The 19,072-nt window shown below is 29.1% G+C and overlaps 2 protein-coding genes across 4 annotated transcripts; both read left to right on the plus strand.

The window, feature by feature from the left end:
* The first annotated feature begins 8,470 nt into the window (after window positions 1–8,470).
* Window positions 8,471–10,272, plus strand: LOC127249835 (nuclear transcription factor Y subunit C-2-like). Of its 3 annotated transcripts, none has more exons than XM_051272858.1 (2): window positions 8,471–8,572; window positions 9,290–10,272. In XM_051272858.1, the coding sequence occupies exon 2, from the start codon at window positions 9,295–9,297 to the stop codon at window positions 10,084–10,086; it is 792 nt and encodes a 263-aa protein (XP_051128815.1). In that variant the 5' UTR covers window positions 8,471–8,572; window positions 9,290–9,294; the 3' UTR covers window positions 10,087–10,272. The 3 variants fall into 3 exon arrangements, with proteins under 3 accessions (XP_051128815.1, XP_051128816.1, XP_051128817.1); XM_051272859.1 differs by having other exon boundaries at window positions 9,293–10,272; XM_051272860.1 differs by lacking the exon at window positions 8,471–8,572 and adding an exon at window positions 8,681–8,692 and having other exon boundaries at window positions 9,293–10,272.
* Window positions 10,273–14,388: 4,116 nt separating this feature from the next.
* On the plus strand, window positions 14,389–18,101 carry LOC127249608 (peroxisomal 2,4-dienoyl-CoA reductase [(3E)-enoyl-CoA-producing]-like). Its single transcript, XM_051272505.1, has 8 exons — window positions 14,389–14,683; window positions 14,941–15,100; window positions 15,786–15,955; window positions 16,030–16,252; window positions 16,338–17,087; window positions 17,235–17,457; window positions 17,550–17,618; window positions 17,717–18,101. Exons 1-5 carry the CDS (start codon window positions 14,498–14,500, stop codon window positions 16,493–16,495), a joined length of 897 nt encoding a protein of 298 aa, XP_051128462.1. The 5' UTR covers window positions 14,389–14,497; the 3' UTR covers window positions 16,496–17,087; window positions 17,235–17,457; window positions 17,550–17,618; window positions 17,717–18,101.
* Window positions 18,102–19,072: the final 971 nt, after the last annotated feature.

Genomic DNA, 19,072 nt, shown 5'->3' on the forward strand with positions numbered 1-19,072 from the left:
TAGACATAGTACGTGGGACGGAGGTAGTATTTCCTTTTACATAATTTAGTCATATTTTCTATTTTGATCAATTTTACCTAATTTGACATTTTTTTAAAAATATAATTATATATTTTAATTATTATTATAAAAAGTATAATTATAAATTTATTTATTTTAATTAAATTATTTAATTGTTTTAATTTTAATATATAATTATTTTTATTAATATACTTTTAAATATTTACTAATTATATAATACTTAAAATTCTAGTATTCAAATAAAATGAACAAATTAACTATGGCGGAAAGAGAATAGTATTATTGTATTGAATGATAGATTTGTTTTTTTTTTTTTTTTAGTTTGTATTTTTTAATAATATGAAAATTTGCGGATGCTAATTTTTAAAGTATTTTTACCATAAATTCAATCCTCGTATTATTAGACAAACTATAGACTATTGATTTGTTGATTTTTTAAAAATTATAGTAAATATATATATATATTATATTTTAATAGAAAAGTACGTTAGAACTAGTATTTTTGTAAAGACACTCCAAATGAACACAACAAACAAATGAGTGCATGCTTATATTTCATGATCGTTTATTCCAATTTTCGACATCAAATAGGGTCGGATTCGGAAATATGGTTGGTATCAAAACAATACAGTTAATTGTACTAAAATTTACTTATTTATTAAATATTACTTCTTTTTTTTTTTTCTTTTTTAATGACCTGCAAATCAATTTGAATTTATGACCTCACGGTCACAAGGCCAATCCCTATCCACCTTGTGATTTCTTGTTGGACTTATTAAATATTATTCTTATTTTATTAACACATGATATCAATTTTTTTTTTCTTAGCAAATGTAGATTCTATTGCACAGTAGGTGTTTACGTTTGGGGGTTGAATTTTGAATTGAGATTTGAATAGTAAAACTTTTCGATTGAAATAGTTGTATGATGTGATATAAACAGGATTGGTGTGATATTTTTAATTTAAAATTATTTTTTAGCATAATATATACTTCCTCCGTCTCGTACACTACTAGAAAAAAGGTTGATAATTGCGAAAATTTGTCGCAAATTTTAATCTATGACAATTAAAAGTCACGGAAAGTAATTTCGTGACAAATTTATATCACAACTTTTTGTTTGGACTATTCCGTAAATAATATTTGCCGAAAAAGCTACAAACAACTTTCCGTGACTATTTAAAGTAACGGCTTGTGTAACGAAAATGTCCAAGATATTTCTATTCCCTGTCTTTTGATTATTTCGTCACAAAAATTGTCACGAAATTTTTTCTTGACTATTTTAAGTTGCGGCAAAAATAACCAAAATATTTCCAATATTTTAAATTATTACAGATATTGTCATAATATAATTTTTGTGACTTTTTAAAATCAAATTTCACAACATAAGTAACGAAAATAACTATAAATTTTTCTTATTATTGTTTGTAGCTATTCAAAGTAATAACAAAATAATAAAATCATCTTCAATATCTTTATTCAATATCGTTCGTAGCTATTCAATTTTTTGTTAAAAATTCACGATGATATATTAAATGAATATGTATATATTTTTAAAAGATAAATTTATAATCAATAATATTTATATAGTTAAAATATAATTAATACGTTATAGTAGATAGCTAAGTTGGCATGACAGATCGTGTAAGTCTTTAATAACTATATATAAGGTCATTGGTTGAGAAATAGTGTGGTACGAAGTAATTCCGAAAAAAATAATCGTGTGTGGTTGCATTGAACACAAATTATAATATAATTTTTTGTTTAAAAAATATAAAATCACGGAATTATTACGGCTTTCGTTAATATAAAGTCACAGAGGTGTAATGGTATTATTTTGTAACTTATTGTCATGAAAATATCACAATTATAAAATAATTACTAAATTTTGTTACAGCTTCTGTTGCTATATAAAGTCACGGACATGTCATGGTATTATTCTATAACTTATTGTCACAGAAATGTCACCACTTAAAAAAAGTCACCAGCAAAATTCAACGGAAATAGTTTCGTATATTTTTCCGTGACTTTTTAGTAAAAAGTCACCAATTTGTACTAAAACTGTGACTTTTTTTACCGCAGCTATAGTCTAATTTTTTGGTAGTGATATCTATCTATACATTTACTTTTTGCACGAAGTGTTAAAAATATTTGTATTATATTATAATGTAGTATAAATAAATAGAAGACTAAACTATCCTTATTAGTATTGTATTATATAAAAATAATGATATTCATGTAATATATTATAAATTGGAATAATATTTGTAATATTAGGTATATAGTATAATTACTTACAAAAAATAAATAAATATTTTGTTATGAGACAGTAAAAAAATACATATATATTTTTTTAAGGAACAAAAAGAATATAAAAAAAAATAATAAGAATTTGATTTCATATTTTTTCATGAAAAAAATTGATAGATAGTAAATTTTGGGAAAATCTCGTAAGCGGACACACCCATTTATAAAATTCATTTTTTGTTTGGGGGATTGGATTGAATTTATACTATTTATCCAATTTTTTTCCCCCAAAAATATCAAATCAAACATCTATTTTTTATTTTTTATATTATACTAAAAATTAATTTTACATTCAAAACATCACGTCAATTTATATTACATCATACAACTATTCAAATTCAAAATTTTTACTATTCAAATCTCAACTCAAAATCGAATGCCCGAACAAAGACACCCGTATATTAATATTATTACATTATAGTATTAAAAATATGAGGATAAAAAAATTTTGCACAGAGAATTATTTGCCCCCTTTCAGAATCAATCTATTCATTACTTTCCACAACTTAAAAAAATAAATAAATAAAAAGAAAATGTCAAATCACATATTGTTACAAAATCATTATTATTGTTATTTTTATTATTATTGCTAGTCTCGAAGTCTCGATTTAAATGAATTGTTTGGAATATTATATTATATTAAAAAGTAATATCATTATAAGATGATTTTGAAATTTTTATTTTTTTTATTTTATATAAATATATAATAATATATTTGTAATTTATATAAAATTTTTTATAAATATATTAGTAATTTAATTATAATTAATGTTATTAAATTGATGATAATATAAGAGTATCATAATTGTATCTTGAACCAATCATTCATCTTTATAGATAATCCTTAGTAAAATAAAGTACTTTGCCATTTTAATTTGTTAGGAGTAGATTATAGCAAAGTTCTTTTTTGGGTTGTTTACATTAAATATAATTAAGTAAATCACACAATTCTTCTCGAGATGTTCATTTTCTCTACATTATACTCCATTCGTCCGGTTAAAAAGTATACATTTATTTTTGGTGCGAAATTTAAAAAATAATAATATTTTAATTATAGTGTCATGACATTTTTACCTTTCTTTTTAGTATAAAAATAATGATGTGATGTAAAATAAGAGTATTTATAAAAAAAGTATGGTATTCAATAAAATAGTCACTTAGACGTCCCAAAATAAATATACGTATACTTTCTACCTTAGATGGATAAAATATTAATTTATGATCATACATTATATAAATGATTTGATTAATTGAGCGACTGATCACGATCACATATGAAAGTAAAAATGTAAAAAGAGATAAAAAAAATTAAAATCCTTTTTTTTTTTATTATTATTAATTTACATGCCCAAAAAATTTTATTTCAGACTAATGGAGTAATATTTTATTTGATATGTTGTATGTAATACTGAATAAACATGTCTCTAAATTGCAAATGATTAATTTTAAAGTAAAATAGTACTACATCCTCAATTTGATGTGAAATGTAAATATATTTAAGGTTTTTTTTGGTGTAAGTTTAATATTGATTTTTTACTTAAATAGTATTGTGTTATAATTTTTAAGAAAAAATAATTCATTATATAACAATCATGCAAGTCAAAATAGTACAATTTTGGATTTAATCGATAAAATCCTAATGAAAATTATTTTATTAAATTAAAACATAAATAAATTGATTATGAATAACAAAATAAATATACTATATGAACAAAGCGAAAATATATATATTCTCTTTTTGTCTTGCTGCAAGGTTATTATTAATTTTTTTTCATGTATTGATATTTGAATATTAATTATTATATAAAAAACATACTGCAAATCAAGAGGAAAAGATAAAAATATATTTATTAGTTTCTTATAATATCAATACAATAATATTTGTAAAATAAATTATACAAATATAAAAATATTTTTAATATACGTAAAATCAAAATAACAATCGTGCAGTGACGGGGAGTATATATATATATTAAGTTTTGTTTATACAAGAATTTTAAATTTTTGAAAATTTAAAAATAACAAAAAGAAAAACCTAATAATAAATGTAATATTTTATAATACAAAAATAAATTTAGTATATATGATATTTTTTTAAAATTTGAATAATATAAAAATTCAAAGTATTATTATAAAAAAAGCACAATATTTTGCGGAAAAAAAGAATTATATAGTCATAGACATAAATATTTGAAATAAATCAAAAGATGTTCTTTCCGCCTCCATTAGGGTGTCATATTTATAGTAGATACATAAAATTTAAAATAATTTAACTAGTAAATAATTAAAATATATTTATAAAAATAATTATCGTATAATAAAAATAATTATAAATTAAAATTAAAACAATAAATTAATTTAATTAAAATTATAAAATTATAAAATTTAAAATAAAATTAAAATTTATAATTCCTTAAAAAAAAAAATGGTATTAGCGACGCATGTATGTATGTTGTGCCTCGACCAGACAATATCGTATCGTATCGTATCGATTGACAGACAGGCGATGGAAAAACACAAACTGGTAGGTAAAATTTGTGAGGAGCCACCCGGCACGTGTTCCTCCTACGCAAATTACTAATCCGTACACCCTCTCAATGTTGCCAGTCACGTGCGTCCACAAATAGCTTCCGAAACGGAATGAAATTTTGAATTGGGTCAATTATACAACGGCCCAAACATTTTATTTTGTTGGGCCTATCAAATCTAGTGGGCAAATCCTGAATGTTGGGCCCAATTATGTAGACACCATTTAGATATAGTTTCGAAAATATTTGGGCTTTGTTTGTTTGATGGGTTTTTAACTCAAATTTTACTATTTAAAAATGTCAAATTAAATAAATTTTTTATATTATATTAAAATTAATTTTACATTAAAAATATTATATTAATATTTATTTATAATATATTAAATAATTATTTTAATTTAAAATTTAATATTGAAAACTCGAACTTCAACTCTACCATTGATTTCTAACTTAGTGGTAGAGTTAAACAAAATTCCACCGCGGGCTAGAAAACTTTTTAAATGTATAATATTATTAAAATTTAAAAATTGGAATCAATCAAATTTTTATTTTGTCTTTCTTATTTGATTTTTTTTTTAATATAAAATATTAATAGTTTTAAAAATAAGTATATTGGGATAACTAAATTAAATATTTGTAATAGTAGTAATTTTCTATGAAATCAATAGATGTGATTAATTATTTAAATTTTAAAATTATAAATATATATTACACACAAAAATAAAATGAAATAATTAGGGGCTACACACCCTTGAGCCTAACGCACTGGATATATCACATTTCCAAAACTTTTTTACAAACAAAGACATTATTGGAGTCTAAAATTTTGAAAAATAATAAATATTTGAATATTTTATGAAATATTTAGCAAAATAAATATATATTTGATGAATATATATATTTTAAAAATTTAGCGTAGATGAATAATGTTAAAAAATAAATTGGATATATATGTAAGCATAGTGTTAATTACTTACTTTAAAAGCTTGGCCAAATTTGGATGCTTGTTACTATTTTTTTTTCCTTAATAGTAACAATGATAATGTGGACATTTATTTTAAAAGGGCTTACCAAATTTTTGGTGTTTTTTTCTAATAATTTTAAAAATATTAAGAATAATACTCTCCCCGTCTTATTCGAAGTTTTATAGTAAATTAAAAAATAATAAAGTAACATTTTATTAGTTAATAAAAATGTGTAAGAGATTTTGATATTTTCTCATTTGATTTTATATATAAAATAATTGTATGTATAATAGTATATTTATAATTTAAGTAAAAATTAAAAATATTTTAGTATTAATGTATGATTATTTTATTAAAACAAGAACAATCCATTTGAATTTGATATACAAATGACATAAACTGCCTAATAATGAATTAGGTTTGGAGTTTGTTAATAGTAAATATTTTAATTTAAAAAACGGTAATAATAATGGCATAAACTGCCTAATAATGAATTAGGTCTGGACTTTGTTAATAATAAATGTTGGAATTAAGATAGATTTTTCATGTTTTATTTTTAAATAATAATTTGTATACAAAATTTTGAATTGAAAAAATATGCATAAACAATTTTATTATTATTATTATTTATTATTTTTTTAAATCTAACGAATAAAGTAAAAAAATAAAAATATATAGCTTAAAAAATATGTATATCGTTATATACAAAAAATACAAAAAAGTATAGATACTTTCTTACTAATATTGTGAAAAGATTTATATTGATACCAATCATATTATTATGGCGAATATTGACATAACCAAATAACACATGAAATATTAAATAACATAGTAACAATAAATTCAAAATTGCTTAATATTGGCACGAGCGCATCATTAATTACTATAACTACGCATGCGAATAAAATTAAATGAATGTTCTGAAACGATTTAACGATGAATGACTACTCCATCTATCACCGATTAATTTTAAGTTGAAAGTCTGGATCCCTTATTGACAATAGCAAAATTTATCTGAATGCCAATAAATTTTAATCATATTATTATGGTCAATGTTGACGTAATAGATAACGTATGAAATATCGAATAACAAAAATTTTAAACTATCTACATTGAATGAATACGACAAGATCTATTTCAACCGCCCTCAAATGACTTTAACGTAACATACAAAAGGAATGTTGGCACATTTACAAATTAACATCGTCGTATTTGTTATTGCCACGAGTATTTATTAGATTCTATATGCCTATAGCTACTATGAATATCGATCGTACTAATATCAAGATCATCTTAACGTTAAAAGGCATCGATCATGTTAATATAGTAAACGTCGATATAACAAGATAATATACAAAATAATCAGTATCGTAACGGTACAAAATCTATGATACTTGCATTTAATAAATACGACGATATTAATTTCAAATATCTTTTTACGTGACTTTGACATTTAGAAAAATAAATAAAATGTTAATATTGCCATGCACACTATAAAAACACCTCTCCATGCATAATATATGAAATATGCATTATACAACACCGCCGTTTCATTTACAACACGTGCGTGTCCCTACCAACCGCTGTGCCACATCATCGCCACCTCGACCTCACGTGACGGCAGCCTTTCGCTAATAACATTATAAAAATAATTAAAAAGTAATAACAAATTTACTTTAAATGTCTACTACTTCAGCAAGTAACGCCTACCTGCCGCCAATAATTACCGGCAGTTCATAGCAGATTAAATCTACACCATCCATTCACTTGGCCCTACACAACGGACGGCAGAGATTCATTCTGTGCTTGCCGTCCTAGAAGCCTCTATAACGGCGAAGCGTCAGCAATCCTACGTCACCGTTGGCTGAAGAGGATTGTCCAGTCAGAAATTGAAACTCATATTTATTTAAAATTATTTTAAATAATTTTTCTATAGTACTTTATTTATATATATATACAGTTTCATTTTAACTTTCATTTATAATTTAATTTAAAATTAATTTTGTTTATATGTAAGTATAAAAATGGAAAAAGAAAAAAAATGAGAAGATAATATTTAAATTATAATATTATTTTTTAATAAAATAAAATTTATTTTAAACAATAATTAATGAATAATTTAATAATTAATATTAAATTATATATTATTATTATTATGAAAATAAAATTACTTCTACAATACTAAATTATACTCCCTCTCTCCCTCCATCCCACATAATTTGTTCCTATTTTCTATTTTCGTCCGTCTCACGTAACTTGTCTATTCTATTTTTGGAAATATAATTATACACTTTAATCGCATTTTAAATTTAATTAAACTATTTTCTTATCTTAATCTTAATCTATAATTATTTTTACTAATACACTTCTTAATTACTTACTAATTATATTATACCTAAATTTCCGTATCTACCATAATACATCTATATTACATGGACGGAGGAACTATTACATATAATATTAAAAAAAAAAAAACATATTTCTCTCTCCTCCAGGAATAGAACGTTCTAGGCTTTTTTTTTTTTTTTTTTTTTTTTTAATATTTGGCAATTATGTCTGACACCTCCACCGATAGACACGCGTCCATGGAAACAGACATGACTTTTTTCTCTCTCTTCTGTTTTCTCTCTCCTCCCACCAGAATTTAAACCCCCCTCGGCTTTCCGCCTCCACCTCAGTGCTGGCTTCTAGGGTTTTCTCCAGGAGAAGGAATATCCTCTGCAGGTGCTTGATTTTTTTGCGAGATTTTGAGGTAAAAAACTATTTGCTGCGCTTTTTGTCAGTTCCATTTTATCTTTTAGATGAGATGCTTCGTTGTTGTTGCGTGCGAAGTGCCTCGGATGAAGTTTGGTTCTGGTGCTTGGATTTAGAGGTTCGATATTATCTACGTGTTCTGATTTTGATTTTTTGTTCTTCCTGTGAGTTTAATTCGTGATTTGATTGATGTGGCTAGATCGTTGGGATAGAATGCTGTTGATTTAAGGATCTGTTGTTTTGATTTTATGTGATTTCTTGAAAAAAACTGTCATGATTGTCGCAGAAGATGTTGATGTTCAGATGTTCTTAACTGAGAAACAATTTTCTGAGATGATAGATTAGATTTGTTTTTTGACTTGAGAACGTCTGGATCTCTTCAGATTCCTTCTTCCCCGCTCTAGAAATGCTTGATTGTGACCTTATAATAGTTCCTTTCCTCTTTTGGCGGTTTCCTTTGTTGAGTTCGTGCTTCTTCTTCTTCTGGTACTGTTTTCTGTAGTAGATCTGTATTCCTTTCGAGATTCAATGAAACGATTTCTGGATCGACGCATCCAGTTGTTGATACTCATGCTTTTCATCATCGTCGATGTTCTATCTACAAGGATCTGGATTTTGTAACTGTTTCCCTAAATAATAACAATTGGATCGTCGATTATATACATTCCACTGATAATCTGGTTTCAATTGTGTCCATGATTTCATGAAATCGCAGCAGAAATGGAGAACATCGACCCGAACTACCAGCAGCCATTGACGCAGGAAGACCACGAGCAGCATCAGGAACAGCAATCTGGAGTGGTCGCGAACTCGAACCAGATCATGACCTACGGATTCACTTCTCCCAACCGCTTCGCTCTGCCGTCGCTCACCTTCCATAACCAGCCGCAGCACTTTTTTAGCGCTAGCCACCAGCAGCAGCAGGTGCAAGCCTTCTGGACGAACCAGATCCACGACATCGGACTCTCCTGCGAGTTCAGGAACCACAGCCTCCCCCTGGCGAGGATTAAGAAGATCATGAAATCGGACGAAGACGTCCGGATGATCTCCGCCGAGGCTCCGATCATCTTCGCCAAGGCGTGCGAGCTTTTCGTCATGGATCTGACTGCGCGCGCCTGGATCCATACTGAGGAGAACAAGCGGAGAACTCTTCAGAAAAACGACGTTATTGCGGCCATTGTGAGGACTGATGTTTTCGATTTTTTGGTGGACATTCTCCCCAGGGATGAGCCGGCGGGCGGCATTCCGATGCTCGGAGGTCTGCCGGCGGCGGCGGAGGATTTTTCTCCGTACTACTATGTGGCTCCGACGACTCCTCCTCGTATGGGAGGAGGGCGGATGGTGTTCGGGAAACCGGACGATGTTTTTCGTAGCCAGGCGGCTCATCAGCATGCGCTGCCTCTGCAATTCCTGGCGTGGGGGCAGCCGGAGGACGGCATGGAAGATGAGGAGCCGCCGGCGGCGGTGGTTGACGGTGATGAGACAGAGGAGAGTAGCGATGAGTCCACCTGAGAAGGTATGAGGACAGCAAGGCTGATTATTATTAGTATTATTATTATTATTATTATTATTGGTATTATTCAGACTTTGCAGTATTTCCCATATAATGTCGTTTTTGCGACATCAAATAATGTAGGATGGGAAATGCCTTCTGGATTTGGAGACATCTATATCTATGTATGTTTGTGCTAATTATATTGTGGGTTTTATTATAGTTGTTATTAGCGAAACATCCTTAAACCCTAGCTACTGTCTAGAAACGCAAGGTAAAAAATAACCCATAAACATCCTTAACCCTAGCTAGGTTTGTGGGGTGTTACCATTATTTCTTTAAAATAAATTTCTCTTAAAATACGAAATCTAACCTAATTTTGTTTTTACATTATATTAAAAATTCATTTCATATTTTTATATCACATATTTGTATTACATTACAATACAATGCTATTCTAATTTAAAGTTTTATTTTTTCTTGAACTCAAACCCTAAATCCATACACACTATAAGTTATATAACAAAAACAGTTTACACACATACAATTATTTGTTTATAGTTATAAAGTTCAAACTATTTATATAATTGATTATTCATTTTTACTCGTTTAGTTATAAAAATATATAATATCAACATTACAGGCAAAATATATCATAAAAATTTCAAAATATGGACATTTTGAATATTACAAACTATTATCAATGTCACATATTATTTGAAACATGCATAAAATATAGAGTTTATATTAATCAACACTAGCTTATATGATTTTCAATAAAAATATATTATTTTTTCTTACAAAAAAAAAAAATTGCATCAAAACACTATTTAAACATAAACTTCAATCAACAGATTTTTCAAATAAATTTCAAATATATAACAACCAAAGAAATCCATAGATACTCTTATTTGTATTTATATTATTAAACATTCCGGATAGCCTGTTGAGTCTACGACGATCTATCATGAATTCAATTGGATTGAGCAAATTTTAGTTCTATATATTGGCCTATTATTGTCTAAATTACGATAGATTGTGAGCTACCCGACAAATAACTCAATTTAATAGTTTTGATTCATTATTTTTAAATATATACGGTGGTGAATATAGATCGTATTAATATCAACACCAATCATATTAATATGGTTAACGTCGACATATCCAAATAACAAATGAAATATTAATTGACATGATAACAAAAAAATTAAAATAACTTACATTAAATAAATACGACAATTTTTATTACAAATACCCGTCCGTAGCTTTGACACACAATCGGAATGTTGACACATACAATATTGTCGTATTCATTGTAACTACACATATATATATTAATAAGATCAAAGGAATGTTTCAAAAGGATTCAAAATTTATCAGAATGCTAACAAATGTCAATCATATTGTTATGGTCAATTTTGATGTAATAAGATAACGCAACAAATTTAAAAGTATCTACGTTCGTTCAATAAATATAACAATATTCGTTTCTAATACCTACGCGTGGCTTAACAAATTTAACATTGTCGTATTTATTACAAACGCACGTGTGTAAAAACTCACATTTCAGAATATATGCATATATATATATATAGTATATATATACATCATTAAATTCGATAAGATATTTGTAAAAATTGTAAAAATAGTTGGTGCGGAAAAATTCGAGTAGAGGATCATCTACATAGTTAGATTAGCCAAAAAGTTTTGTATTAGTAACATATTAATATATTTTATTTATTTATTTATATGTAACACTTCATTATGTACAAGATGACATAAATAATTTACTAAATATTTTTATTAAGATATAATTTTATAAATACTACAATAAACATATTTGATTTTAATATTAAATTAAAATTTTTATTTCACATATTAAATCATATCATAATCATTACAACTTCAAACATATACTATAGGAACTCAGTTAGGATAGACTGCATGCCTATTAAAATAAGTACTAGTAAGTCTCCCACATAATTTTGTCTTTATTTTTTTATTTTTGTCCGTTTCAAGTAATTTGTTATTTTTTTTTAAAAAAAAATTAATTATATACTTTAATTATATTTTAAAATTTAAAATTTAAATTTTCTTTAATTTTAATTAAATTATTTAGTTATAATCTTAATTTATAATTATTTTTACTAGTATACTTCTTAATTACTTACTAATTATACTTTACCTAAATTTTCGTATTTACAGTAATACGGTCATCTTATCTAGGACGGAGAGAGTATTATTCATTTCTTTTATGTACACTTTAATTATTTTTTTAGGTACCAGTCAACTTTTAAAAATTAATTTAAATATTTATTTTTATAATATATTAAATTAAATGTTATTTTTTTTTAATTATTTAAAATTTTCAAAACTCCAAGCATTCTCTGAAAGATATCTAAACGAAAGTTGGATGTCTTTGTTACATATTGTGTTTGTTCGTTCTATTCTTTTTTGTACATGTTTTTTTTTTAAAAAAATAAATATATTACACATATTTATTAATTTTTATATTCTCTATCTAATTTCTTATATTTTGTATAAAAAAATATTTTTTTTTCCCAACTTTTCAAAAAACAACGCACAGTTTATTGTGACATGTTAATATTTAAAGAATATAAAGTTTTATTCACATTTGTTTTCACAGTTATAGTTATATAAAAATATTTTTTTTTTTTTGTCAATCAATTTTATATTTATTTAATTTTTTTAACAAAAAACAATATAATTTTTTTATTAAATATTATATCCAATAAACATTCCTATCAATTCATCTCCGGTGAAAACAAATTAACATAATAAGTTAACAAATTTTCAATTTAGTTTTTATTTTTTAAAAAAATATTTTAATATAATATTTTGTAAAAATAAATAATACTCTTCCACTACAGATAACTCTTTTTCTTTTATTTTTTTGTCTTTTTCATAAAAAAAATTTAAACATACTTATCAAATATAAATAAATTTAATTAAAATTTTAATTTATTACATTCATTCAAAACCCTTATATTTATTTATCTCTCATTAATAAACAAATATTTTTATCTATATTTAAAATTTTATATTTATTATAAATTTTTTTTATTAACTATAAATAAATATATATTTTATTTATCTTTATTATATAAAATTTTATTATCTACAAAATTATATACATATTGCATGTATTTTATTAAGATATAATCTTAAAATTATTTAAAATACCAACAACACTACTCATATAAAAAATAATAAAAATAATATTATAACTTATTAATAATAATTTATGGGTAAATTATATAACCCTTCTATTTTAATAAAAAATGCACAAAACAACCTATAATTTATCTCCAACAAAATTAAAATAAATGATTAATCAATTATTAATTTATTTATTTTATTTAAAAAAAATATTTTACATATTTTACGTTTTTATTTTTATAAAACTTGCGAAAGTTAAGTCTTTTTTTAGAATCAAACATCAATTTTAAACAAAAAGGTGTTTCGTCCGAACTTAAATTAACAGTAATAAATAAAACACAAAATATTTTGTGCATTTTTACTAAAATATAAGTATTGTTATACTCCCTCCGTCCCAAAAGAAGTGAAGAATTGGAATGAGAATTAAAGAATAATAGTATTTAATTGAAAGTGGATACAAAGTAGAATGTAAATGACTAAAATACCTTTGTTTTTTTTTTAAGGATGTTAAAGAGTATGTTAAAGTAATAATTATGGATAATATAGAAAAATAGAAATAATTTTGTTATAAAGTAGGGACCACGCTACTTAAATAAGAAAATAAGACAATTGTTTTGGAACAAATGAAAATGAAAAAATAAGATAAATATTTAGAGACGAAGGAAGTAATTTAGCCATTATTTATTAATTTAAACTATATAAGATAACGTATCCCTAAACTAAAGAGAGCTCATCTTTTTGAAACTGTGAAAATTAGTGGAGAAAAAGAAAAAAATTATCAAACTCCAAAAGAATTAATTCTTCTCTAGTTTACTACTACTATTATTTATTCCATTATTGTTTTTTTAAAATATTACCTTTTTTTTTTTTTTTAACTACTATATCAAATAGATATATTTATTAAAATACATATATTTTAAATAAAAAACGTATTAAAAAAAAAAACGAGCTAACAAACCACCTATCATATCATATTCACCTTCCAAGTTTTAAGACAAAAACAACGAACATAACTATATATATATATAAAAAAAAAAATTATATACTCCATTATTTCAAAAAGGTAACACGTGTCTTCAGGCCATTGGCTATCGCGTGTAATCTATATAGGTCCGCCGTCCTGTCGTCGGAGATTCATTCATTTTGACTTTCGTGAGTGGCCGTGCATCGGCACCACCGTATCTATCTATTGTAGTCCTCCTAGCTGAAGGAAATTGAATAAAAAGTTGGGAATCGTATCAGCTGATCGAGATGGAGTCTCCATTCAAGGCCGATGTACTCAAGGGGAAGGTTGCGCTATTGACCGGAGGCGGCTCTGGAATCGGCTTCGAAATTTCCACCCAATTCGGCAAACATGGAGCCTCGATTGCAATCATGGGTCGCCGGAGGAGTATTTTGGACGACGCCGTTGCAGTTCTCAAGAGCCACGGCATCTCTGTGAGTAGTTCTCTACTCAATTTGTATTTTCTTTTGGCCTATACACATTGGGTAGAAATTATTCGCCATAGCCGATGTGCTTAGAAATTGACCTGTTTTTTTTTTTGGTAAATGAAAACAAGGTTCGCTGTTATCCTAATGATTGTCGCTGAGCGTCAGTGAAATTTGAATTGCTGTTTTGGATATCGATTCGAACTGATCTGTGTATCTTATTGGTGAAGCTTTGGTAATTGGTTCGAACATTTCTCTCTGTGTAGGCAGTTGGTTTCGAAGGGGATGTTCGGAAGAAGGAAGATGCACAGAGAGTTGTGGAGGCAACAGTGAAGCATTTTGGGAAGCTTGACATTCTTGTGAATTCTGCTGCCGGCAACTTCCTTGTATCTGCTGAGGATCTCTCTCCCAAGGGTTTCCAAACAGGTCTAATTTGCCTCTAATCAATCCTGCATCCTTTTTCTTCCTTAATCCTTTACACTATGTTCTTGTAGTTCTCTGCTCAGAATTTTTAGATATGAGATTGATAAAGCTATTATTTACACACTAAATTCTTGTTTGATCAAATAGAGAAGCAACCGAATTTAATGTTTATTGGATTACTATGAGCAAACAATGCTTTATGATCAAAATTTTACAGTGGTTGGATTATAAGGAAAGCGAGGGTAAAAATGGATCGATGATAAAATGTCAGAAACACACTTGATGCACTTACCGGATCGAAGATGTGTATTAAATGGCGAAGATTTATAAGGAAGCTAGTATGAAATGATAGATCATATTCATGTTGTATGTCTTGATCATGCCTGCTAGCGATCACATAGTTTTCCTATATTTGTTAGTTGTTATAACCATTAATTATGCTCGGTTTACAAAACAATCTACGCATTTCGTTTGAAAATTCGTTGATAGTAGATTTAGTGGCGTATACGATACAATGGAATGGATTAGTCTTTCATGTGAGTGTTTCCACCGGAAACAATTTGATTCTAAAGAACACATTGTTTAACATATTCATTGGTTTTTCATGTAAACATCTGTATATACGAAAAAGTGTTGTTTACTTAGCCGTTTATCAATTTTTTCTAAGGCATTGAAATGTCTTCTGCAGTGATCGACATAGACGCTGTAGGCACATTTACAATGTGCCACGAGGCTCTAAAGTACCTGAAAAAGGGCGCGCCGGGTAGAAGCTCGTCTAGCGGAGGATTTATACTAAATATTAGCGCCAATTTGCACTACACCGCGACCTGGTATCAGATCCATGTTTCTGCAGCCAAGGTATGTCATTAGATTTTTTCTCTCGTATATCTCATTCGATATCTTTTACCATAAACATATATATATATATATAGGCGGCTGTTGATGCCCTCACAAGAAACTTGGCCCTCGAATGGGGTGCAGATTATGATATCAGAGTTAATGGTATCGCGCCCGGCCCCATTGCCGAAACTGCTGGGATGAGCAAGCTGCTTCCGGAAGAGATTGCCAACACGATCAATGATGTTTTTCCTCTGATTAAAGTTGGGGAGAAATGGGACATTGCCATGGCTGCCGTCTACCTGGCATCTGATGCTGGTTCGATCTCTCTCGGATCCATTTTGATTAGCTAATAACCTGCATGTTTGTTAAGTAAGCTCATTAATGTGTTGGTTGAATGAAGGTAAATACGTGAATGGTAACACCATGATTGTTGATGGAGGAATGTGGCTTAGCCAGCCTCGCTGGCTGCCCAAAGATGATGTTAAGCTTCTCTCCCGGGCTGTCGAGAAACGATCCCGATTGACACCAGCTGGTGCTCCTTCCCCTAGCAAACTCTAGTCACCAACAACAAACACACATTCTATTGAAAAATGTAGTCTTATTTCAATCTAGACAAAAAGGATTTGAGTTATCATCAGACTTTCCCTCTCTGTTCATGACATCCTAAGTAAAAAACAACAGAAGAACAAACAATACTATACAGTCTACTGAAATAAGTCCATTCTAACAATTAATTATATAGTAGTAGTATGATGAAAGTAGTTAGTATGTTTTTGGCTCTCTCAATTTTCTTAAGGATTATTAATATAAAGAAAACATACCCAAAAAAAAAACAAAACTGACTGTCCAATTGGAACCAGCCCAACTCGCTGTATTGGGCCGAAGAAGCACCGGCCCGTTATCCTTCCACTGCAGAGAGCGGAAGGTGGTCGCTGCTCTGTGAAACCAGCCTGACGCGGTGCCCTTCGCTCTAAGGACCACGGAGACCAGGCCTTCGCCTAAGCCCCGGGGACCAACTCTCCGCTTGGAACGGGCGAGCCGGTATGAGCAACCAGGACCCAGCGAGCTGGTTCGGTTCAACGTCCAGTCAGCTTAAAGCCCCCGCTTGGGTCACAAGCTCGCGCTGCCGAGCTCGGCGAACTAGCATGCTGTGAGTAATTGTAATATAGTAGATCAGATTTACAAATTCTTCCGATGTGGGATGCGGATGGGCTTCCTCTTCTTCTTCTTTCTTTCGAGTTTTGTTGAAATTAGGGTTTCTATATGGTGCTGAATTCATTCACGGTGTATGTCATAGGGCTCTGCCGTAATGCTTGCACTTGATTGCGGATCAGAGTTGTTCGATTACAAAGGAGGTTCAATTTCTTCTTACCGGCGCCGGTGCGGTCGTTATTTTGGTTAAAGTTGGGCGGATTCCCAGGAATTGCGTCAAGTTTCACTCGCGCTGCTTTCGTACGACGCCGTCGCTTCTCTCGATGAAGTTTCCTCGTCGACCAAGCGCAGTCAAGCTTCGTTTTCAGGTTGATTATGTTTTTCACCATGGCATTAATCCGATTGGTCCTTTTTTTTAGTTGCATTTTATAGGGTTTCGTGTTCTGTTGTTAATAATTAGGGTTGGAAGATGTGATGTTGTGATTCATATATGGGCAGAGAAAGGTCACTGAAGTAGGCTCACGCGTAGGTATTTATTTGTCGTTATTCTTTCTTGTTTTGGTTATTCGGATTGTGATTTCAACGTTCTTTTGAGAAGCTCTGAATTCGGATGTAATTATGTATCAGAGTGTGGAAAAAGGTCGTTAGGAAAGGGGATGCGGTTTTCGACGCCACTTGTGGAAATGGATTCGACACGCTTGCAGTGCTAAGGCTTGTTGCCGATGAAAATAGTTGCAGAGGCCATGTTTACGCCATGGACGTTCAAAAGGAAGCTTTAGAAAGCACGTCGTCTATACTGGATCGATCCGTCTCTGCAGCCAAGGTAGCAATTGTTTAAGCATGTTGGCAATGTCTTGATAATTCGCTGTCAAATTGTATGCTCGTATAAAATTGGTGTTGATTGAAACATGATGCTAATGTATTTAGGCAACATCATCTTCTTGGACCAGATTGAATACTTTCTTGTTTATGTTTCTATGCTGACATGCTTTGCTGTCTTAAATTGCGTCAAGTTAATATCTTTCAGAGGAAACTTGTTCAACTTTACGCCATGACAATTCATATTGGGGATGCAGTGAGGTATTGTTTGATTCCATATTCAAAAAGGATGAGATGAATTTGTTGGTCCTTAAATTTGACACCGAACAATCTTCGCAATTTAAGGCTTTTTTGTTTCTCTAGTTTGGTTGCATTCAATTTGGTACCTGCCGGGAGGCGACAAATAGCTGAAAATGCTGCCCAACACAACGTTGCTTGCATTGGATGCTGCAACAAGAGTAGTTGCGTGCAGAGGCAGTCTCATCAGTGTAGTTTGTTATCTGCGCCATTTGGGAGGGGAAGGTATCCGATTCTTAGTTGTCGTTTGTTTTAATTATCTATCATTGATCATTCAAATTTCGACATAACATCTATAACTAGTTTTTATGCTCTCTCAAAACTCTTAATTTGAAATATATTAGTGAAAATACATAGTTTGGTCGAGCTCGGTTCCATTTTTCTTCGGTTAGCTAACCTAACGTCTCCATGTCTCCATGTTTGTTTCCCTATGGTGTACTTAATGTTGTTTGTTCCATGCCTTCTGTGTTGTGAACGAAGGTAAATATGTGAATGGGAACACCATGATTGTTGATGGAGGAATGTGGCTCAGCCACCCTCACTGGCTGCCCAAAGATGGTGTTAAGTTGCTCTCCCAGGCCTTCGAGAATCGATCCCGATCGATACCAGCTTGTGCTCTTCCCCTTAGCAAAACCCTAGTTAGTCACCAACACAAAACACAAGATCAAGCAAACAGTCCATTGAAATAAGTCAGATTTTTTCCATTCTAAACTTTTATATATACGTAGAAAATATTTCAGATGCTTTCCGTATAAGTAAATTGATTCTAGGCTGCACGGTAACCCTCCGGGACCAAAAATCTTCTATTCCCTCTGCTTGAAGTAATAAAATGGTGTCATATATCCTTAAGAAAGAAAGTAAGAGTAA

Source organism: Andrographis paniculata, unplaced genomic scaffold (assembly GCF_009805555.1).
Source record: "Andrographis paniculata isolate CXL003 unplaced genomic scaffold, ASM980555v1 Contig36END, whole genome shotgun sequence".
Classification (NCBI taxonomy): domain Eukaryota; kingdom Viridiplantae; phylum Streptophyta; class Magnoliopsida; order Lamiales; family Acanthaceae; genus Andrographis; species Andrographis paniculata.

Coding starts and splice junctions, on each gene's coding strand:
- LOC127249835 (XM_051272858.1), top strand. CDS start 9,295: ATGGAGAACATCGACCCGAACTACCAGCAGCCATTGACGCAGGAAGAC.
- LOC127249608 (XM_051272505.1), top strand. CDS start 14,498: ATGGAGTCTCCATTCAAGGCCGATGTACTCAAGGGGAAGGTTGCGCTA. Junction 14,684..14,940: donor TCAAGAGCCACGGCATCTCT/GTGAGTAGTTCT, acceptor CTCTCTGTGTAG/GCAGTTGGTTTCGAAGGGGA. Junction 16,253..16,337: donor CTACCTGGCATCTGATGCTG/GTTCGATCTCTC, acceptor GGTTGAATGAAG/GTAAATACGTGAATGGTAAC.